Source organism: Hippocampus guttulatus, chromosome 19 (genome assembly GCF_054856545.1).
Source record: "Hippocampus guttulatus isolate MCC_2025c chromosome 19, RoL_Hgut_1.0, whole genome shotgun sequence".
Taxonomy (NCBI): Eukaryota; Metazoa; Chordata; class Actinopteri; order Syngnathiformes; family Syngnathidae; genus Hippocampus; species Hippocampus guttulatus.
Window position 1 is genome coordinate 3,952,316 of NC_141279.1, and position 24,547 is coordinate 3,976,862.

The 24,547-nt window shown below is 44.2% G+C and overlaps 1 protein-coding gene across 7 annotated transcripts in view; it reads right to left on the minus strand.

The window, feature by feature from the left end:
- The window catches only part of rbfox3a (RNA binding fox-1 homolog 3a), a 220,247-nt gene that overhangs the window by 133,282 nt on the left and 62,418 nt on the right, over window positions 1-24,547 (minus strand). For all 7 annotated transcript variants that reach the window (XR_015104126.1, XM_086138891.1, XM_086138894.1 and 4 more), the window contains exon 4: window positions 8,464-8,514. Coding sequence is in view for 6 of the 7 variants with exons in the window: in XM_086138891.1 (XP_085995017.1) it covers window positions 8,464-8,485 (22 nt within the window). In the remaining variant the exon portion in view is untranslated. The remainder of the gene's footprint in view (window positions 1-8,463; window positions 8,515-24,547) is intronic.

A 24,547-nucleotide genomic window follows, 5' to 3' on the forward strand; every position in this document is an offset into this window, starting at 1 on the left:
CAACCCCCCCCCCCCCCCCCCCGAGCCCTCCTGCGCTCCTCATTAGCCACAATGGAGCAGTGGGAGAGTGATCAAAGGCCCTGGTGTGGACAGAGCGGCACGCAGCTGTCACACTGTCACCACTCGGGTAGGACACTGACACGGAGACAGGGGTGTGGGGGGGTGGGGGTGGAGACGAATGTGATGGTCGTGTGGTGGTCTTGAGTTGAAAATAGAATGTGGAGAGAGAAAGGGGTCGGATGCATATAGGCGACAGAAGAATGAGACGATGGAGGAAAGTCTGGAAAGTGGCAACGAGGGACTGGGGAGAAAAGATGCGCAAAGACGACGCCAGAGGAGAACGACGAAAATAGGGAGAGGGGAACTAAAGGTGAAAGTCAAGAAGGTTCAAAGTTTGTCAAAGACAGCGGTTGTGATTTATGATGATTACCCCTTTCATGCACACTGAAAATTGATAACACGATCAGCTGTCCCTCAAAGGGTTCAAAAAGCAACTAAATGAGTGCCAACCGTTTTCAAAACTAGGATAAGCCATCTCAGAGGGGGAGAACGACACGTGAAGTAGCCCGCGGGGCGCATCTCATTCTACTCTGTCCTCATTCTATTCCGCACTGCTAATCACTCCACCCGGGCCACAGAAGTGAACCACGCGTACGCGCGGGCTTCTGCAACTCATCAGCCACCCCCCAGCCGCTTTGTCCCACTCCTCTTCTTCCGCCCGTCCTCAGAATCTCGCTACCGCCCACCCGAGCGGCGTCATTTGACCCCCCTCCGTGCTTTTAGGAATGATGAAAGGTGGGGTGAAGCTTTACCGATACAATCGGACTCCAAACAAGACGCGTGTGACGGTATCGACTCCAAACAGGCGAAGAAAAATGCATCGGATGGTGATGAAGTGATGTGAAAATGAAGTGGAATTTGACAACACGAGGGAAAAAAAAAATTTGCGAGAAATTTGTGTTAGTCGTTCAACAGCTGAAAATAGATTCTCCGGGGGTGGGGGGGGGGCTCGTGCGAGAGAGAGAGAGAGATGGTGAAGAGGGCTGTATTTTTTCCCCCTCCTCAGCATTAATTATGACTGTCTCCACTTTGAGGTCAATTACCATAAATCAAAGTTAGAATAATAAGCCCATCAAAGGCTTGTTCAGTCATTGGCCTCTCCTGTCCTATCACACAGCTTCATCATGTTTTATGTTCACTATATCACGCTGAGAAGCAGGAGCCGCTAGGTTACGACTTTAATTCACTTCAGAATTCTTTATTTCGCTCCGTCACTCCGCGACGTCTCTCGAGAATCGCGCTCGTGTCACAATTGTCATATCTGAAGACGATTCACAGGCCGATGTTCTCTCATCCCCGATTGGTATTTTGAAATGTGGGGTTTGACATACAGCGTGAAACAACATCGAATTCTTTTTTTTTGTGTGTGTATTATAGCAACCAGCGCATAGCATCCACCAAAAAGTTTGAAGGTTGTCGTCTATTGTCATTTCGGCGCACCTCACAACGAATATTAACGACACGGCAATGGTTTTGAAGCTGGCCTTCGTTAACCTTTTTGAAAATCGGTATCCCGCAGTGACTAATAAAACCTCTTTACTGTGTAATACTGAAACAATTGAAATTTATGCGGTGACAGTGTTGCTCTGACTGGGAAATGAGGAGGTCTGAATGCTCGAAGGGCAAAGGTCAGGGTTATTTTGAATGATACACCAGCCCAGTTGGGCATAGTTGGTGCAAATTAAACGGAACACTCTTGATGAGTAAAACAACGGGCGCGGCGACAATGGGCACTCTAAATTGTCTCTCGGTGTGATTGTGAGCATGGATGGTTGTTTGTCTACGTGTGCCCTGTCACACATAGTCCTGTGTGCCCTGTCACTTCTGCTTTCCTGTAGACACTTTGTATTTAAATTTTTTATTGTGTGTGAAATGTTTCCCAACTTTGGACATTTATTTATTTATTTGGTTTTTTTTTTTTTACTTTTGATTCTCTGTTAGTCTGCAATAGCCGTCTGCATGGGGGGGAAAAAAGATCACGGGGAATTTATGTGATATTTTGAAAAATCTGCCAAATGAAATGAGAAATGCAGGATTAAGAAGAAAATAAAAAAACATCTGCAATACTATAAAAATGCAAAAAGTTTACTGCGATATGACACGCGGCGACTGTATTCACATAATACTTAAATGACTGTCACATACAGAAGAGCGGACTGCTCACTTTTGGTTAAACACAGTATATTAGACTGATAACACCACCCAGAGTCACTCCCTTTGTCTCCGAAGAAACAGGTTCATTTCTGAATGTAAAATTATTTGACATGACACACGATAGTTTCATCTTATTTATGCATTCAGAGCTATTGATCTTAACTACGGCGATTCCGAACGTAGACGTCAGCTTTTCTAAATGAACACTCGCTGCCAGTAGGGACTGTAAGCTGAGTTATAACCAAACTCAGCGCTTTGGCTTTTCCTCCCACCGCCCTCGTCCACTCACAGTGCTCAAACACCCTTGACTGTATTGGCCAATAGACTTTCCATTAGAACCCTTTGCATAACCATGAAAGAGCGTTTGCATGGTTGACTAGACGTTGAGCTAATATTCAATATGACCTTTTCTGAAAGCCTGCAATTCCAATAAATACTAATTTCCTGTTGATCTAATTAGTGCTTACAGGAATGTGACTTCATCAATTATTGAAGAAAAAACAGGAGAAACTGTACGGGCTGCCATTGTAATGGATTTATTCCTGTTTGGTGGTGGGGGAGGGGGAGGGGTGGCTATTATTTATTAAGCAGTTCTTTAATTGTGTTGAAACCGCCCGCTGCCGCAGAGAGCGTAGTGGCACATTGTTGCTACTGGCCATCCCAGCTGTCTTCGGGCGCTAGGCGGGGGACACCCTGTACTGGTCGCCAGCCAATCGCAGGGCACAAATAGACAAACAACCACTCATACTCACACCTAGGGAGTGTCCCGTTAACCTGCCACGCATGTTTTTGGAACGTGGGAGGAAAGTGGAGTACCCGGAGAAAACCCACGCAGGCATGGGGAGAACGCAAACACAGGAAGGCCGCAACTCTGCACTGAGAGGCCGATGTGCTAACCGGTCCACCACCGGGTTGCCACTTAAGTTTCACAGTTATGCAATTTTGAATCAGCTGTTTTCTGAGCTGGCAACTCCTCAATTGGGGCAATCTCTCGCCAACTGATGATGATGATGATGATCATCATCATCATCATCATCTTGAATGTTTCATATTTTTCGGCCTGCACAGATTGCGCCCCTTGTCGGTTTTCTTTTTTTATATTCTGCCTTCCTCAGGTGCGCTCGATATGAAAGTTGAGCAAGTAAGGGGAAGTTCTGAACTTTATAGCACCAAACGTTTGGGTCATTTCACTTGCAACACTGGCAACTCTGCATCTGCAGCAGAATCCCGGAGCGGGTGTCATATGTAAAGTGCTTTCCATCCAGCTAGAACTAACTCCTGTCTGCTGGCTACACACGCACGCGCGCACAGCGAACAGCCGCACGCGCATATATCTAGAGTAGATGGCCAAGGGGGAGGGAGGGAGGTAGAAACAGAGAAAAGCTGACTTAAACATTTTTCTCCATTTCACAAAAGTAGCTGTGGTGCTGTCAACATGATGAATGAGAGTATAAAAAGTGAGAGAGAGACATAAAAAGAAAGCAGAGAGAGCGAGCGAGCACAACGAGAGGCAGACGGGTGAGAAGGGATTGCGGGGGCGGAGGGGGGGGGGGGGATATACGTTTTTTTTGGGGGAAGCATGAGGTGTAGTTCTGTGACCTGGAGATGTGACGGCAGCTGTTGAATATTTCCACCGGTGTACAGTAGTACTCCGTGCGCGTACGTGTCGTCAGTTTAAAACGGCGTTGGTTGCAAACATGCCCTTTCACACAGTTCATGATTAGGCAGTCAGCACTTGTACAGGTGTTTTTTGACACCTTCGTATTTATGGGCCCCCATTAAACAGGTAAGAACCGACTGTCAGGCAGCCTCAGCAAGACAGCGCCATAAAGTTTGGAGCCGTCACTCATGCAGATGCGAGTGGCGGCTGTACGCGGGGGGGATAAATGGCATGTCAACCTGGGTCTTTTTATGACTTCTTTGGAACGTTATTTTGGCCAGGGTGGGGTGGCGACACAAGATATGTCCTCAATGACTTTTAAAAGCAATATTTGGGTGCATGGCAACATTTTCTATAATTTCAGATTTGAATCTAAAATCTGATTGGTTTAAAAAAAAAAAATGCAATTTCAACTGTGTGCATGGTCATGGCCAGCATTGTGACTGCGAAAACTATCTGTGGATGGCACCACAGTGAAGCTGAAATCTGTTTGAAGAAAAAAAACAAAAACAAATGACTTGAAGCCAAAGACTGTTGGAAATAAAATTATTCCCATTTCATGAAAACGTAGGAATGTGCTTCTGATCGTGTTCGGCCCTGCAGAGTGAGCAATGAAGGCCCTGACAGTATGCCATTGATAGAAACATTTCCAAGAGGATAGAACGTCTAATATCTGGTACCACCTGCTGGTCAATATTAGAGATTATACAACAGATTGGAAAGAAAAAAAAAAAAGCCAGATTGTGGTTTATTCAGTACAATGCTTGGAACGCATTGTCTTGCTCGGAGGTGTACAGGCTGTTACAACCAACTAAACGAAAAAGAATATTCACGGTGAATTGCCAGCCTCCGCTGGATGGCCCCGCGGACCCGCTCGCTGATTGTGATGCACGGCGGCTGACAATCAGCCCATTGCAGAGGGCCATCACCTCATGCTTGTGGGCTGATGACAGTGGGAGGCGGTGGCCCCCACCCGACACGGCGGTAATTGGACATTACTCGCGGAGAAAGGGCTAAAAGCATCCCCGCCACTCGTTGTGCTGACAACCCTCTTTTACTCTCATCACACCTGTCTCCATTTCCCTTTGCTCTGGCCAGTGCGGCTTTAATTGTAATGGCCTTTTTGGAAGTGTTAAAAGCAGCTCCGAGGCACATTGGGGAGGGGTGCGGGGGGTCATCACTTCAACAAATAGAACGAGAAGTGGAGGCATTTACACTTTCGAGTTGTCTGCCGCTGCTGTGTGCTCACAATAAGAGGTAATAAAATCCACATTGAGCACAGCCGGTTGTCTGTTGAACTTTTTCCCTCTTTTGCCATCAGGGGGTTTTTCTGTGTACACATCACAGCTAAGCGGAAGACATCTGAGATCTGTGCATACGTACGCAAGCGTGTGCGGGCGTGCGCGTGTGCGGCAGGATGTCAGTTAAATAATCGTCGCAATGCTTTGTAATTCCCGACAGCCCCAAACCGTGTTTATTTGTGTTAATAAACTAAGTGTGGCTCTTCGGCTGCTTTGTACTATCATCATTAAGGCCGAGCTTGCATTTTTAATGATGAGGGGGGCGCGGGGGGGACACAGCTTTATGAACATGAACAAATGGCTATGAGGTCAAATTCCAACAATCGGCATCGAGATTAATCAGCCTCAAGCGATCGGTGTCATAGGTACAGGTTTGGATAAGTTTGTACATGCGGGGTCGATAGTCACCGCACCGAACGTCTCTCAGAAGTATTTTGCCAAGGATATTCCGAGTACCCGCCTTTGACTGAAAATATGTCAAACTGGTGAAATAACACAGTTGAAGATAAATTAATTGTCATGCTGGAGCAACGACGGCACTTTATTCGAAATAAACAAAAATTAAAATGACAGGCCAAGCTTTCTGAAGCTTTGCGGATTGTTTCGGTTTAGAGGCGGCTGGCGGCTAACTAAATTAAGCTCCATCTTTTTGGACCCACGCATCGGAGTCATTTTTATCATTTATATATGATAGAAATAAAAAAAAACTGGAGAGGCACGTGTCCTTTTAACCCATTTGGAAGAGAAAATACACCTGGAGTGACGCATTGTTTTCATGTGGAGCAGCAAGACTGTTTATCCAAAAGGTGACAGCGGCTCCGTATCCACATGTTCAAGAACTATTCAACTAACCGAAAAATAATAATAATAAAGGCCGTGTAAATTTGCAGCATTTAAAAAAAACAACATTTGTACTTTTTGATGCACTGGAACCAGTACCAACGATTAAGCCGGGACCCTCAAAAATTACATTAAAGCTCATGCAATATGAATTATAAGGCTTTCCCTGTTGCGCGAAATATAGGCGGATCGAATGGAAATGTATACAAATAGCCGCAACGCCTGATTTATCGCCACCGACTGGCCCCTTCCGAGAGAGTCCGGGGGGGTGGGAAAGAAAATCTCAAATCTGCAGCGCTGTTTTGTGAAAACACGCCCAGAGGCAGAAAGAAACTTCACTGGGTATAATTTTCCCAATCGAAACAGTTCGACATCAAACTTACGTAAATATTCAGGCTTTAGGGTTTTCTTACCTTTTGTTTTCATATGAGGCAAAAAAAAAAAGGTTCTGGCAATTGGATTAGTTTTAATATGTCAGTCAAAGTCTATTTTCGTCATGATTCATTTTAAGGATGTTTGTCAGTCAATGTTAAGGTAGTAGTTGTGGTTTGGGTCCTATATGGAAACAATTGGTGCCAACAAAGTTGAATGAATCATGGCGTGACGAGCAAGTTGTTCCTGAGATTTGTCATGCTTGTATGCTATTTGCAAAAAAAAAAAAAAAAAAAGTGTTTTTGCTGTTATTTCAATATCCTTGTAACGTTTGGGGGGGGGGGGTATAATGGGGGGGCAGTAGATGGTTCCATGTAATTTATATTGGGCCAAAATTCGCAATCAAAGCTCTTGAAAGGTGCAGATACAAAACCACACCTCACACACACACACCAAATAAAACGATGAAAACAATCGATGCATAATCACGGCTCTCATTCAACGACGCACGTCAAGACCCGTTTTGACACAAAACAGCTCTTGTCGCCGTATCACCGAAACACATCTCAGCGCGCATCTTCAAAGGAGCCGCAATTCTCTCATGAAGATCTTTACTCGGAGAGCTGAACGACTTTTCAATTAGTTCCATGTCAGCGTGATTGGGCGTCAGAGCCTTCGATGGGCCTGGAGGCCCGTTGATCAACGCTGATAGAGGCTGAAGAAGGCTCAGCCGTAATTGCTATTATGGATGGGGACAATGATGTGTGTGTGTGTGTGTGTGTGTGCGCGTGCCTGTACTCAGTGTTTTATGAGTTCCTGTCACTCTCCACTTTCATGTTCGTTATCAGACTTTTCGGGTAAAATATACAATGCAGCGAAACAGTAAGCGCCCGCTTCTGAAATGATTACTTTTTTTGGGAGGGGGGGCAGAATTGAAAGTTTTTAAGGTTTAAGATCATCCAAAAAAAAATAAAAAATCAGACAAAGTAAACGTAAAATGCCGTTCTTAAATTGGGTTGTTTGTTTTATTTAGGAAAAAAAAGCAGTTCGCTTTTATATGTGGATTGAAGTCAGGCAGCTGGTTAGCAACATTTTTACTCCATTGGGCGATTTGTGAAGTGAGGCTACACACAAATTTGAACGTACTTGTAGGCTAAATGCTAAAAAGCATCGCATTTTTCCCCGGCAATAATGCCACTGGGAATACCCAAGGAATGCATTTTTATTTATTGATTTATTTTTAGCAGTGACGAACTGTAATTTAGCAATGAAGGAAGCGCGGTGATGAACCGACAGACTGGGCCGGACTGAAATAACGATGGCCTGATGATGACCAGCTCGCAAATGATGAATAATGGACCGGGGCAAACTATTGACGTACCCACCACCGCTTATTAGAATGCGATGTTTGAATTGTTTGAAGTCCTGTTTGACTATGTGTAAAAAAAATTGAAATAAAAAGATTTTACACGGCGGTGCGCCGAAGAGTAATTGCGTGCACTGTGTGTATTTCCAAAGATCTAAGCTAGTTGTGTTCGATCTTTCCTTCCCCTTATTAGATTAGTATTGACAGGCGGCGAGAACAAATGGCTACAACCTCCATGTTGGGTCTCAGCAGTCACTACAGCCACATATCAAACGGAAACAATAATAAATATTGGATGATCACGCTGCAAGGTGGATGGCTGTGCAAGAAGTGAAAGAAAGAGGTGAATGAGTAAATGGATAATGAGAGAGAGAGAGAGAGAGAGAGAGAGCATGGCCAGCAGCATGACACAGGGAGCAGCTGAATTAAAGAGGCTTTTTTTTTTGTGGCATTTAATATCCATTCATTGGCTGGACTGCTGACACAGTCAGAGCACTGCGCTCAGGATTTATAGCCACTAAGAGTGGGCATGCCCAGAACCGAAGCAGTGCAGTCAGCACATTCTCACTCGACCCATACACACGCTTGGAAAGACAGCTGGCTGCGCGCGCACACGCACGCACGCACAAACATTCACTTGGGTACCAGAGGTGGTATGAAATTTGGTCAGTCATGTGCAATGGAAGCAGCGGAACAAACAGAACACCAACCTGCCCAACTGGGGGTCTCCATGTACGGCCGACTGGTCCGAGTCAAGGGGTCTGTAGAGGAGCACAAAAAAAGGGGGGGGGGGGTAAGCATTTTAACTATCACAGACATAAACTTGGGTGCCATCATTCGGACAGAAAAAGAGTTGAAGCGTTCACCTTCGCCCGTTGACTAAACCAATACTGTAGAATTTAGTGTTATATGGTAAGGATCTCACTGCTGTAATCATGCAGCGTTAAATAAAAGACAAGGGAATTATCTCCAAAACCCACTGATAAAACGGAAAGCTCTTTGCGTGCACTGGCTCTCGTAAGATCGGATTCAGTAAATGTCAGGAAAATCCTACTAGATCAGCAGAGCTTTAGTGCGGGTTAATGCGAGTGGCTTCAGATGAAGGAAGGTGTGTCGCAAACGCTGGGTCGGTAAGATATGGGGAGTGGAATGTCATGATGATCATAGAGAAGGAAAAAAATATATATTGACACGAGTGTGCAAGAATTGTGTACGGGGGTGAGAAAAGAAAATCGACTTCCTAGGCAGACGGCAGCATTTACAACACTTATTGCTTATGTCGGTGGTGCCACTGGCTCAGACAATGTGCTCCCTCTTGCTGCGACTGTATTGTCCTAATTAGTTTGGCGTAATGGCAAGACGAGGCCAATTCGGATTAAAAATGTATATGGCGAGCGCAAGATGGTGGCAATTGTGTGAATGTGAGCGTGTCTTAAATGGCCGGCATTAATCCAATGGGTTGCTCTTATCGTACGTGATAGGGGGAGAGGGAGAGATGGAGGGGAGGGGGGGCTGTGGGGAACACTCGGCTTGTTTGTGCTGTGAAAAGCGGGATTGATATTGTACGCTTTCATCTTAACTAGCACCACATGTTTAAAGATTTTTTTTTTAAAAGACAAACTGAAAAAAAATACAGTAAAAGAAAAAAATGATGAGATGAAACTAGTAAAAATTGGAAAGATAATCAGCAAGATAATATTAAAAAATAATTGCGTACTAAAAATCCTTGAAATTGCAAGAAGACAAAAGCTAACCACATAAGAGTTTTAATCAATGGCAGCCATTTTCAGACACTTTTTTTACTTTAATTCTTGAAAAAAATACATATATAGATAAGTATCTGGGGTTGAACGTGTGCAGTCTAAAAAGACGTATAAATACGTCTTTGGGACGGAATGTGTTAGCGCTGCTTACCAAGCACAAATTCAGAAACACAATCATGCTAGTCTTTAATATTTGGTGAAAACATTGGGCAGTTACAACCCGGAAGTAAAAACAACAATAACGATGCTGCATGGTCTTGATTTTAGCCTTCCACACCATCGATTCGAAAGGCAGGTAAGTCGCCGCTGGGTCTTCCTTTGCCCATTTACTGGCCTAAAATGTTGCACGGTTACCAACGTCTGCAGCGAGCCACGTCTGTCATCTGTATCATTAAAGGCGTCTCCACACGTGTCGTGCTTACAATGCTCTCTAATGCATAGTGGGAGGACGAACAACAAGATTAGAGCCACGGGTTGGAAATAAAATGAAACCAGCAATCATTCTAACTGACCATATGGAATGATGTCAGATATCGGCCAGTGATGTCACTGCGCTTCCTTGAGCGACTGCCAGCTTGTGCGCTCGCTCAAGGAACATGATTGGGTTATGCGCGTGTTGATTACTGCACGCGTGCGTGCGCGCGCGTGACTCGTCGAGGGGGCCCCCCGACAGGTGACTGCAGCCTGATTCCATTAACCATCCGGTAATTTGACCTATGTTTAATCAAATCAACTTTAATACCTCCAATCAAATTACATCAGCCTCCTGTGTCCTATCACGCACCGAGTAGGAGCTGAAGAGGTAGCGGAAGATGAGACCAAATTTGCGAAGAGAGTCCAAGTCCTGCCTAAGTGTGAAACCGACTGCGTGCAATAAAATCATTGTCAGCAAATTCGAAATATCTAACATGGAAAAAAAAAAAAAAGTCAACCGGGCATGGTAGTCATTTTTTTTTTTTTTACAGTTTACTTTTGCTGGTATTTTGAGTCTGTTGAGTTTGATTGTCATTTCTCTAAAACTAATAACATACAAAAAAAAAAGCAATGATGAATAATTCAAAGTAAGATGATAATCAGCTTTGCATGGTTTGAAGATAAAGTAACAAGACGTAATAAGGTAACAAGGATGTAAAGCGACAGTATAAAAATCAATGCCGACATTCACTAACCCCGCCCCCCCTCTGGTTTGGAATGAGCGGGAAAAGTCATTTGCTTTACGGGGAGGAGTGGTTGTTATCGTGCAGCTGGGGTGCTACTTTTCGATTAGTGATTAGGAGGATAAAGAGCAGTGGAAGTTCCCTAAGGCTGGATGGTTGACAATGGAACACATGAAGCCTGCTTTTGTGTGTGTGTGTGTGTGTGTGTGTGTGGGTGTGGAACGATGAGAGCAGAGCTCAGAGGATGTCAGCTTTTAATGCTGAGATCACAGCTTCCCCACCAGCAGTAATCTCATAGATTTCATCTAATTTAATTGGAAACACCTTCACTTCAACTAATGGGCCTTTTTATTTTCGGATATCTACATGCAGCCGGGTAATGCTGGCCGCTGATGAGACTTACTCGGCTGGGCTTTCATTTATACATAAATATCTTATAATCTTATTCGATGTTGTATTTTGTTTGCTGACAGATGTTATTTATAATATTATAGATTCAATATTATATACAGTATATCATATATATTCAAAGAAATATATAAATACATTAATGAATACTAAAAAAAAAAATTTGTTGGCGCCCCTGTTAATGAAATGATAATAGTAAGGAATAAATACACCTTAAAAAAATCATATGCTAATATTCTGCTTGTCAAAGGGTTATTGACTGAATGCAAACGCAGAGTCACTGTGCTGTTTTGTGACTGTGTGGAAACAATTAACAAATAGACAAGAGGAAGCAGGGGAGAGAGGTAGTTCCAAAAAAAAAAAAAAAAAAACCTGTTCCATATTCATCCTTCCATCCATCCATCTCCATTTTCTGATCCGCTTTTCCTCTCAAGGGTCACAGGGCGTATTGGAGCCTACCCCCGATGTCTTCGGACAGCAGGCGGGCGACACCAAGAACTGGTTGCCAAACAACCATCTCCACAATCACACCTAGGGGTCAATTTAGAGTCTTCCATTAACCTGCCACGCGTGTTTTTGAAATGTGGGAGGAAACTCGAATACCCAGAGAAAACCCACACAGCCACAGGGAGAACACTCCATACAGGAAACCCGGAGCCGGAATCGAACCCTGCACCTCTGTACTGCGAGGCAACCATCGCGAGACATAATTGTCTTACAAAGTATCGGCGAGTACTCAATTGAAGTACTTCTACAAAAATAGACTCATTATGTACTGTGTGTGTATCACTGTCCATGTAAAATTTAAGAGCGTTCTGTGGTGAGAAACCCCCCCCCCCCAAAACTGTCTGGTTGCTTTCAAACTTTCCTCGAAGCAATATGTTACATGTCAAGAAAGGTCACATACCATGACCTGATGCTGCTCCGCTAATGGAAATGCCCCCAAAACATTTTGAACGGATTCGATCATGACGTAGCGTCATGTCGTAGAGTCACTCTTCCCCGCTCCCCCCCCCCCCCACCCCCAACAGTTTACTTTGAAGTAATTTCACACAAATCTAACTATCTGGTTGAGTGTGCTTACTTCCTTAAGACCCACCGTACACAGGATGGCGCTTTCAGTTCCCACTAGCGTTTATTGTGCCAGGTCCACATAAAAGCTTGATTGTGGCCATATACTCCAGTATGCTTGACTGTGCGTTATGGCCACTGATCTTTATGTCTCTCCGCGCAGGAGCAAGACCATCGCCTCAGCAAAATGTTGGCTACATAGGCACTTGTGCTTGCCTCGTGTGACTTTGCCAGTGTGCGTTTGCATGAACTCCCCCCCCCCCCCCCACCTGCATACGTTCTCCCGAGGGGACGCGTACAATGGGAACACTTAAATGAGGCATGCATAAATGGATGAAGCGCCTCTTGCATCTTATACAAGGTCTTGTGTGGGTTTTTCCTCCTTGCATGTGTTTTATTTTCCCTTCTTACACACGCCTAGCGGTGGCAGTTAGGTAATTGAAAGCGAAAATGGAAGGGGAAGCGAAGGAGAGAAAGCGCGTGCGGATGTGAAGATGGAGAGGGATGAGGGGCGAGGGGTGACGCTCCTGGAATCAGACACAATTAACCCCTGAAATAATTCAGGGATCTGATGTGCTGTAAACACCTGGAATGAATATATTTCTTTTAAAAAAAGGGAGGCGGGGAATGAAATGAGAGGTTGGACGAATGGAAGAAAGACAACCATGTATTAGTGCGTGTGTGTGTGTATGTGGAGGCATCCAGCGGACTTCAATTCAATTTCACTCCACCTCTGTGTTTCTTTTTTGTTTTTTGTAAACATCCGAATGCCTCGAGGTACAATGGGTGAGCGGTAAGCTGCCATCTCTGGTAGGGTGAACTCTATTTCACGGGTTAGTGCTACAGTGAACAACAACAGCATCAAGCCTCTTGGCTTCATAAAACGGCGCGCAGCGCCGTTTCCATTGCGACCGTTTGTCCGCTTTTAGCTTCGGCAATAACTGTCAACAACGGGACGGCAGGACTTGAAACAACTAACCTTGATGGACAGAGGAATCATCCCTGCGGAATGAGCCACTGGCGTGGACCACCCCTTAGTCGAGTAAGTAATATTTTTGCACAAAGGCTCACAGCAGAGCACTGTGCATTTAATTTGACATTTTTTAAAAAATGTAAATTGCTTTTGAGGCAACCTGTTAGCTTGGGTTTCAGCAGCTTTGCTGAAGCTGTGGTGGAATATCAGATGTATGATCAAATGCATGTTTGTGTAGAGGTCACCTAAGATATACCGCGATTTTTTTTTTTTATATAAAAAAAATGCCACCTGCCACATTTGTTCGTGGTTTAAATAATTGCATTGCTTCCAACAACTCCCATATAATGACTCTGATTGGTCAGTTTTACTTGCTATCAGAAAGTGTTGCTCAATTTGGTGCAAAAGAAAACAAAACAAACAAAAGAAAAGTTAGCAGAGGCATAGATAGTCCTCCATCGAATTCTACTTTCAAAAAGGCAAAGCAAACATTCTATACAACCTCGGTCAGTGTCAAAACTGCTGATCTGGGAATAATCTATACTCGCATTATCAGCCTGTGTCAGTGTAGGTGGGGAACAATGCAAGACTAATGGGCGAGTGGTGGAATTAATGGTTGTGCGTGCATATTTGTGTGAGTGGGTGTGTGTGTGCAGGGGCGCGGGTGTGTCTGTGCGTGGGAGAGAGAGAGAGGCTAAAATACGAGCACAATGCATACTGCAGACTGTAACGAAACTTGCTCACTCAATGTAAAAAAGGAGTAACAAATTAGTTCTTTGAAGCTTTGAAAGTCACAATCACACACTGTCACCCCTCACCTCCCTTTCTGCCGCAGGCCCAAGTTGTCACACTGCATTCCGGTAAATTGGGGCATCAGAAGCAAAAAAATGTAGATCTACCTGCGTGTCCCGTATGGAGAGAACTCGCCGAAGTGGGACATTGCCGTGACCAAATTGAGCATTGGCATTGCTGTTTGCGGCCCAGGAAGACAAGTCGAGTGACGTCAACAATGGCTTTCAACACAAATGGTCCACAGTGAGTTTTGGGCCTTCAAATCTGACCTCTCCTGCCAAGTCGGAAAACGATAACCCCCCCCCACCCCCTCCCCCCACAATTGACAGTAGGAGATATGCAGCTGCTGGCTCAAATCTGTCATTGTGTCTGCATCATTTCCAACCAGCTGTGAGAAAACAATCAAGCAACAACTATTGTACAATGTCAAAGGACTGGTGTCAAATCATCATTCAAGCGCCCAAGTTAGACTTTGGCGTTGACTAAAAACTATTTGCGGTCAATAAGTGCCGTGTTTTGGAATACAGTAGTGTAAACGAAGGCACATGTTGAACCCTTACGTGTATCCTGTAACCTGATAACATGATAAGCTGTCCACTGTAGTAACCGCTGTCCGTCAAAGGGTTTAACAAGATGGTTTTGCTGAGTGACGTTGGGTCCGGGAGGTGCAAAAAATGCCACTCGAGCGGACTTTGGGTGATGGCATGTGCGAAGTGAGATGGACACAAAGCAAGAGAGAACAAATATCCCATGAGATGGTCATAGAGAACTCAGAGCGCTTACACCGTGTGTGCGTGTTATTAGTACGTCATTGAGCTTGAGGGTGTGTGTCAGAGATGGAGCGGAGGGCCCCTTCGCATTAAACACCCCATTCTGCTGACAATCGCGAAAAGAAACCAAATGGCCCCACACACACACACACACACACAGCGCCACACATCCACTTTCACACCCTTCCACTCATCCTGCTGCCTTTGCTTTATTGATTCTTAAATGACACCGGAGTCACTGTCATGGAGCTGCTTGCGACCACTCTGCTGGCGCGTCCGTTTCTTCTCGATCGACAGCAAAACAGCGCAAAGCATACGAGGCTAGACGTGTGTCCATTTTTACTTTCGGAATGTTATATCCAGAACACAAACGCGATAGAAATCAGTTGCCATTATTCTTTTCTCCACACGTATGAGCGTGAGTTACATTTTGACTGCTGCCGGAAAAAAAAAAACGGCGACACCAAGATGTTGATGAGAGCATTAAAGTAGAGTTCTCGTTCCAATTTACCAAACATGTCAATCGACAAATTCAAATTTCAAACCAGATAGTTCGGTATAGGACAGAGAATTTGATGTGGTGGTATAATCAAATTCAGCCAAATCACGGTACACCACCTTAGCCACAACTTAGACCCGCTCTTAGAGGGTCGAAGGTCGACTCTACTTTCCGTCATCAAATTGTAAGTTGCGAGCATGACACCATCTGCCAAATTTCCAAACACTGTAAAACAGACATGTCCATGTACCAAAGCAAAGATGTGTCAGTTTTTACGCAGAGCGAGCAGAATTGTCACACCTGGCACAAAAAATTCATCTTTTAACCTACATAAACGTGCGGGAGCTGCCTCCCTCCTTCCCTCCCTCGGACAAATTCCAAAAGTAAGCTCAAAACCGGCTTATTTAGCAAAGTGTGCAGTCCGCTCTACCCATAGATCGCGTGCCTTGGTAACTCAAAGGACCTATTCCTGTACCAGAAGACTTCTCCTATACTGATGGAGCTCTCTCCAGAACACTTCGCCCAGCGGCCCCGAGGCATTTAATACTCTCGTAGTGGCAGCGAATAGCAGTTCAGAACGGTCATGCTGGAAGAAACCAATTCCCGCTACAGCAATCTCATTCTTTCAGTCATCCCCCACAGCGCCTTGCAATAAGTGAGGAGCCAAGTTAGAAACCCCTTGTTTTTTTTTGGGGGGGGGGGTTCTTGTAAAACTGGGAGACACCACAACTGACCGAAAACTATTTATGCAGGAAATTATTTTCACAGTAGAAGTGACGCATACTTTAAAAAAAAAAAAAAATCAATTGTTTTGATACTTTATGAGCCTAGTTCATACTCAATGGATACTTGTGAGAGCACCGATGTATAAATACTAGAGATTGGATACATTAAATAATATTTCCCATGAAACAGATAAGGCTATAAGACACTGAGCTATAAGGAACATTCTATAGCATTGTACTGACGGTCGTACTACAGCGATAGCCAAATAAAACACATACAAATAAGCACACACACACACACACACACACTTGACCAGAAAGTACTGTTTGGTCCTTGTAAATAAAACATAATGCCCATTTTCCCCCCAGGAGAATGGTCGATTACTATTTCTGCACAGGACAGCAAAGTTTGCCGCGACGGCAGGGGCTTATCTCCATTGGCCTGTTCTTCCGCTGTCCTCTTCTACTCTTTCAAAAAAAATTTTTTGGGGGGGGGGGGAATTCAATTCTGTGTGATGTGCCAATACAAATGTATAAAATTACCGACGTGGCAAGAAATAAACATGTCACGTTCAAACTTCAAGGTTCCTCTGTAGGATGAATTCAATTCATATTTGCTGTACATTATATTCACATTTGGATTTGTTTTTAAGACGTTTGTTTCAGATATGATTGGTCCTTGAAGAGTGACTAACTTCCACCTCTTCTAATATCAGAGTGGAAAGGTCGACACCATGTATCATGGTGCATGTGTGTGTGAGACATCTGGCCAGAAGTTCTGTTTTGTTTTGTTTTGAACATTATTTTTTTGTTTTTTTTTCCCCACGCACATGCTGAGCATGAGTGATTCGGTCGGTCCGAGGCGGACTGGATGAAGATGCTCTCAACACTTATGGTATTCTGGCTTGTGACAAAGCCTTAGCGAGTGCTTTATGTCGCCCTTTGGTGAGAGCCTGCCGTAAGTAGCTGTAGTCATTCACGAAGAGTTATGGCTCGGAGCGGCAACACTGAAGGGACGCCGGAGAAGAAAACAAAAGAGAGCCGGCGCAGGACAATGCAAAAAGCGTGTCATTGCATGTTGCAGTTGGAAAGATAAAGAAAACTGAATATGAAAAAGCTTATAGTGATTGATTTCATCATTGGGAGAAATATTATATATAACGAAAAGAGAGCCCAAAAAGTTCACAAGAAGACAGTCAAGTTTCAGGGGGACCAAGTCAAATCAAATCGATGATTTTTTTTTTCAAATAGGAGAAGCCACCAAAACAGCGACTTGCGTTGACTTGAGTCTCCCCACCAATGCGCTTTGAGGATGACAACGCACCCCTGCTCCATAAATCATATTCAGATTGGCAGGTCAGGTTCAAAGCATCGAGAAGTCGGATTCATTTTACAGAAGGGGTTTATTTTGAAAATACATTTGAGGGGGAGGGGGCTACGCTTTAGTTTCTCAAACAATAAGAAAAAAAACTGATCTTGAGGAGGGAACGAGACTGTGCAAAAGTGTTTTTGGTGAAATAGTATCGGAAATAGATTGAACAAGAAACAAGGAGTAAGTTGGGGGTGGGTTGAAAAGAGAGCGAGAGAGAGAGAGAAAGAGAGGGCTGGGCTTCTTAAACTAATGAGATATTGATTTGGGAGATACACACCTCCTCAGGGCTTCCGGCTGACACTCAGACAAATGGGCAGCCATTCATTACTAAGAGAGAAAAAGATATAACGCTCATGAATAGAAGTGGTTGTGGGGGTGCGGGGGGAGGGGAGGGGGGGGGGGGTTGCAATGGGGAGAAACGGATACAATCTGTCGAAAGACCACTGGGGTAAAAAGTGTGAGGAAGGCGACGACAACAAGCGACGCGTGTGCGGTTTGGATGAAATATATTTTGGATAATCAGGCAATATCAGTCCAAGTGAGGGAACGACTGTGACAAGGGTGGAGGCTGTATCGGCCATTGGTGCGAATACCCACCGCCCCCAGCTCCCGCTGCACCTGACCCCTTCGCCCCTCCCCCAGATGGTGAGCCCGCGTCGTCATTTGGATTTTCTTGTACCTGTGGTTGAAATAGATTTTAAAACTGACCTCTGTACTGATTTACCAGGTAGTTCTGAACTTGATTGACAGCTGCCCCTGCCCCTGCCCCTTAATCCTATCATCATTACGGGACATAAATATAAGCAGGTGCCTCACCAGCTCATTGTTGTGTGGCCATAAAAAGGATACTTAGTGCACCGAAACGCCACCAGTGCTGCATCAAGAAAGCTTTCCTTGTTGCTTTATGATCTAATTTTACTATCTGGCTGAACTGACGACCACATTAACAATCAAAATTGTGCCCCCACACCGCCGGAAATGCATTGTGTTTTTCGTGAAATTAGCCGTATTTAGGTATTGCTCCTGGGAGTGTGATTGCATTTTGCCTGTACAGGCTCATAACGGGGCTTATGGTGGAGCTATATTGATAAACATAAAATAAATAGCAGGATTTGACAGAGCAAAGCACTCAAGAATAGTAGACAGGAGAGTGCAGACTTCTGCCAAGGTGGGAAAAACAAGGGTGTTCAACAGCAATTGGCAACGAACAGCTCCAGGCAGGCAATTTTCTTGCTACTCACACATGTACTTCGTGAATATCCACATACTGTATGCATACGTCATATCACATCTCTGCATTTTATTACATGCATGCTCAGTCAAAGGTAAAATAGAAAAACCCTGAAACACTGAATGCTAATGGCTAGCATATACTGAAGCGGTTCTGCCGGGCCATTGTCACATTTGGAGTCAATGCACAATTTCAGTTGACAAATTGAAATAATGATAGTAAAAATAGTACAGTACTATCATAGGTCCACAGACAGAAAATAGATTGATTGTATTGGATACTAATTTCCTGGCTGTGCTTGACTATAGCTAGACCACACAGCATAATGCTGCCAGTGCCCGTACACTTTATAACATCACAAGAACTGAAACAGCCCTGGCTTGAAACCGCCAATCATTGAAAAGCATTTTGCATATCTTTCCCACCTAGCTTTCTTTTTTTTTAAATTCTACAACAGTGTTCTCAATTACTGGTGATCGAGATGGATTTCCTATGAGTGAACTACCACAATATCTATTTCTCACTTGGGAACCCTGAGCCCCGAATAGGGCATTGATTCCCCCCCTCCGCAGGTTTTATGTCCTTTACGTCTGTCCGCTCCTACTTGTGACTCCGAGATGGACTCGAGAATCTTGAGTTGGGGTGTTAATGCCACTCCGCATCTTAATGGGTCAGCTATTGAGTGTGCACTGATTGTTTGAGCTGGTCGGCAAGGGCCATTGACCCACTCGGGTTGTCTAACAACGGGCCTTGTGGGATAGCAAACCAAGTTCACAGACAACAGTCACAGAGATAAGTGCCCTCTCCAGTGACCAAGTAGGCACTCAAAAGGCTAAACAGATGTTGAGCGGGAAAAGAAGAGCGTGACACTAACAAATACTGTGGTGAGCGAGCTTTGCTTTGGGAAAAGGTGATCACAACCACCAAAACACCCGTACAACGGAGCTCTACAATTATTACTGAATTTTTGGCACTATAAGACGCTTCAGATGAATGGCCTATTTTAAAACTATTTTCAAATAGAGGGCGCACTGCATTATAAGGCGCATAGAATAGAACCCACAATAGTGGTTGTGGTTGCGTTATGCCTCCACTAGATGGAGCTACGCTAAAGGGAATACAATACAGCTTTATTTATATACAGCTTTCATAACTACTGCGGCTGTAACAAGGCGCTTGACAGAACATTTAAAATTCTGCGTCAAGAAATCAGAATATTGGTGCATATGTAAGGCGCACCGGATTATAAAGCGCACTGTCGGCTTTTGAGAAAATTGAATGCTATTAGGCGCGCCTTATAGTGCGGAAACTACGGTATTAAAAAATTGACACATGCGCACGCTACCTACGGAGTGAAATATGGAAATACTGCTTGAAACGGGCAGGGGGGGGGGGGGTGGGGGAATAAACTATTTTACCTTTCTGTGAAGTACCTGCACCACCAGGATAATGCAGAATGCCGTTATGAAATATAACCTCATTCGCACAGCCAAGACAATGTGGGGTGGTGATAAATTGTTCTCTGAGCAGCTTCACACAAAAAGAAAACATGCATAACCGAGAGTAGGGCACAGGAAGTAACTCTGGGTAGCGCCTCGTAACCAGATTCGCACACTGGACTGTGGTCCAACTCCTTTATCAAAAATTCTGACTCTTCAAACGCAGCCCCCCAAAATGCAAATGAGAAAATATCTCACTTGATTCCATAAAACATGAGAATGAGTATCCTTATGTAGGAATATTTTCTTATATAGTTTGCCTGTCACGCCGACCACCATCTCATCAGTGATTCGTCCGATTGCTCGTTCACAGTTAACCACGCAAAACCGTTTTACTCAGGCTCGCGTTTGCTTCAATCACCCGCGCAAACACTTCATTCTCCCTTTGTGCCGCTTTTATTGTTTGGAAACTTTAATGCCATGCCATAATTAGTGCGGAGCTTGCAACAATCGTATTCAAGAGGCGGCGGAGTGTTCGCTGGAAAAGGAGCGAGGGCCTCAGGGGTTCCGTTGACATTAATGATTTAAGTCTCGAGGCGTTGATACAGAGCACTGTCACAACATTCGTGTCATTTTAAGATGATTCCTTTTTTTTTTTTCTGTGATTATTCCGTTTGCAGTAAATATGCGGTCCCTCTGCTCACACATCACTTACTCAGACTGTAAACGGGCCAATGTTTGTGTATCCATGATAGGTGTCCTGTTACTTTTGACCAATACCAGAACGAAAAGTCACTCTTTGAGTACACACCAATACCAAGTATCGAGAGCTCTTGTACTTTTGATCCGAAAAATATATACATGTTTTTGAACCAAGACCTTTCTTTCCGACGCAGATGATGATTCACCGATGTGTCAATCGGTCGCACTATAGTGGCAGCTGTTGTTGACGAGGACTTACTCGATCTAAATTTCGGCTTAGATATCTGTGGCTGGTATCTGTTGCCTCAATGAATACTCGATACCACATATTGGTATCTGTACTCGTCCATCCCTAATTTCTTGATTTAATTTTTTGTTCACACCCCTTTGATATGTTTGAGTTGAAAGGGTTCAAAGGAGGCCAACCACCACCAAACAACAAGCAAGCCAGTGACCAACGGCAACTGAAAATGAGAACGGGTAGGGTCATCTATTGTCATTCTTTTAAGACCAAATTCCCAAATGGACCTTTTATGAATAAGTCTCCATTGTGGACGTCTTTGTGAAAGTACAACACCGGGCTTTCGACGTTGAATTGAAAAACCTTGCATCGTCGGAATAATTCCAGAGTCAACAATTTCCATTCTAGCCATGGCCATAACTGTCGCACAGCACTCCTGATTATAGTAATCGGTTGTTTATACTTCGTTGCAGGGCAGCATCTTTTAATGTGTCAGGAAAAAGGCTGAGTGGCCGAAGCAGACACAGTAAAGTAATTTTGGGACCATCTCGTGTATGTGTACCACAAACCTTTGTACGGAATCGTTAATATTCAAACGCAGGCTGTTGCCCATTCTGCTTGACCAACAAGACCATTGGAACGCTAAAAACTGGAGACAAAGACTCTGCTACAAACATCAGATTGCCCGTCTCCTGAGACCGTGCCAAACTAAATAATAATGGAATAGACGGCAAAAATGTAAAAATTTTAAAAATGTGCTAAATTGTGAAACTCAAACTTGTTTCCAACGTGCGGTTGAAACTCCAAAGTCAAACGTCATTCCAGGAAATACATTTTGAAGCAGAGTATTCTCTTCAAGGGATTGCTCGATTGGGCTCAACATGGACACTTATGTAATATCTAATTGAATGTACGCTGCAAAGTAAACTGCAAAGCCCAGTTCCAATGAAGTTGGGACGTTGGGTAAAATATAAACAGTGTGAGGCGTATTAATATTATTATTATTATTCCTAACGCACCCAATATCTCGCCATCTTCATGTCATTAGTCTCATGAATACATTCATCCTCTTCTATTCATCGTTTCCCCGATACCGCTCCTCCAACCTCGCTCTTGTCCAGCGCAAGTTGCAATTTAATGGTGTCATCATGAAATCTCATTTGACTGGGAACAATCCGGCGCTGCCTAATCAAATTAGCAAAGCCCTCCTTTGATTTTTCAATTATCTCGGCCTCCCCTTCTCAGCCTAGCTTGATTTTATACCCTCGGCTGGCTGCCAGCCACGAGGCAAATGATACTGTAGATACATATTGATGACTCACGTGTGCACACTTGCACTGAAGAGACTCATGCCTCAGAAGCAGAGAAACGATAACAAGGAAAACGCTCATCCGACGTCGTTTTATTTACCGAGATCCCAAACAGGGGACATTAATTTGTACGTTTACTCTAACGGACAATGGCGGAAGCACTGCCTGTGATGCACTAAGATTGTGCGCAATGGACCTTTGCACATAGCACCGCATTGTTTCCTGCGGAAAGGTCAGAAATCACTTTCCGCTGTCGATATGTTACAATCTTCTGCGATGCCCTCTAAAAAGTCTAGCACAAAGCAGAATCATACTGTGTGCATGGTTAGAGTTTTCTTTCTTTTGGTATTTTACTCAAGGAGAATTAGGTGGAATCGGGCTTTTGCGCCAGTGTGCGCCGTTGTGGGAGGGAACCTAGCCAAGTCCCAGCCGATCGTAGTAGCATCCCTCAATTGCATTAAAATCAGGCCGAGCGTAGCGCACTTCATACTTCGACTGAAACGGAAATAGACTCGCTGGGGGCCGTGCATGACATTGGCAGTTAAACTGCAAGATCTCCCTTTGTGGATAATATAATTGGCTGTTCATGTGACGGGGGCAATTGGAGACCGCCTCGTAACCATGACGTGTCTCTGTGTGTGAAGAACCCCCCCCCCCCCCCCCCCAAAGTTGTGCTATCCAGTCAGTTCGGCGAAACAATTTCTACAATGATTCAGAGGGATTGTCCCACATTTGATCAAGCAAAATTGTGTTACGCCACCTGTGCCACACTGGATTGGAGGATTATCATATTAATCTGGGAATAACACTGTCAGGATAAAAGGATTAGCCTGTCAATCGGGTAAAGGCACTGTCCTGATTGGAGGATAAACCTGTCAATCCGGGAATGACACCATCCCGATTGAAGGATTATATCAGACCACACTGCTATGCCACATTGCGGTGCGGAAAAGAGTTAAAACTTTTGGTGAGAAATACTCCAAGCGCGATGTAAAACTGTCATGAGCGGAACACAAACTTTAAGAGTACAACGCTCAAGTTTTTGTTCATCATTTTGAGTCCAATTCTGCCTGGTGAATATATGCAAATCCGTTCGTATGTTCTTAAACTCATTACCGTATTTTCCCAAACATATGGTGCACCGTATTAAGAGGCGCAGTGTAAATTACGGGTACTATTTTTGTAGTGAACACATACACAAGACGCACTGCATTACTGGACGTAGGCATGGAAAAAGCTATCTTAAAAAATATGATAGCATGCATGCACGCTTGCATACATTTTTTAAAAAGGCAGCGGGAGCAAAACTGGAGTTCGGCTGTGCCAATGTTCGGTAAATTTCGAGGTGAAAGAGAGGGCTGGCCCATGTGTCGCACCCAACAGCTGAGGAGATTGATGGCTTTTATTAGCCGCTGACAATAACTGTCAGCCTGCATTTCATATTCAAAGTAATGTGTATAATTACAGTTTTATGAGCAGTCTCTGAATACATTTAGACAGTGATTTTTATTTCGGAATGTGATGCTTTCCCACAGATTATCAATAGTTAATGTGCCGAGAATGACAGAGGGAGGGAGGAGGCACTGCAGCTAGCCGCGAACTTAGTTTCGATCGGCCGATTGTGCACGGAAGGACCGAAAGATGACGGCAAAGGCCGACGACAAATGTTGTTTATTTATTTACAGGAGTAAATTTAGTCATACGAGTTTAGGATGGCAGAATTCATGTCTTTCAGGTCAACATCAGCACCTCTTGGTATGAGCTTTAAATGCACACGAGGTGATGGTGGCAAATCAGGCACGCGATGGTCAAACATACAAAATAGAAAAGTTACTATTAGTCATGACTACAGTGGCGGGGGGGGGGGGGGTTTCAGTCTGGGGCAAACAAAAAAAAAGTTTTGCTTTAATTTTCAGGATGATTAAATATTAAACTTATTACTTTGGTACCTCTGCCTCCTTCCCTCGTTTCCCACCAGCCATGTAACATTTTTTCTTGAGAACCCCTTGTGAAAGGCCATTATTGCAGCGAAACAACATTATTTATTGACTGTTGGCGCATTTGAATTAACTATATTCCCTTACTGTGGAACGCCACGTGCCCAACAGTGGCACCCCCTGTACTCCCGACTGTGTGAAACATGAAAACAATATGAACAAAAGAGGTGCAAAAGGAGTGGCAAACTCAAGCAAGTGTGCCATTCCACCACATATAGGACATTGATGGCGATGTCAACGGCGAAAATACTCCAGTCTGTTTCCCTATTCGTTCCCTTAAAGGGGAGCTTACTTTCAACAGTAAAGGAGCTGCTGGTTTGTGGAAATGGCAGGTTGTTGACTAT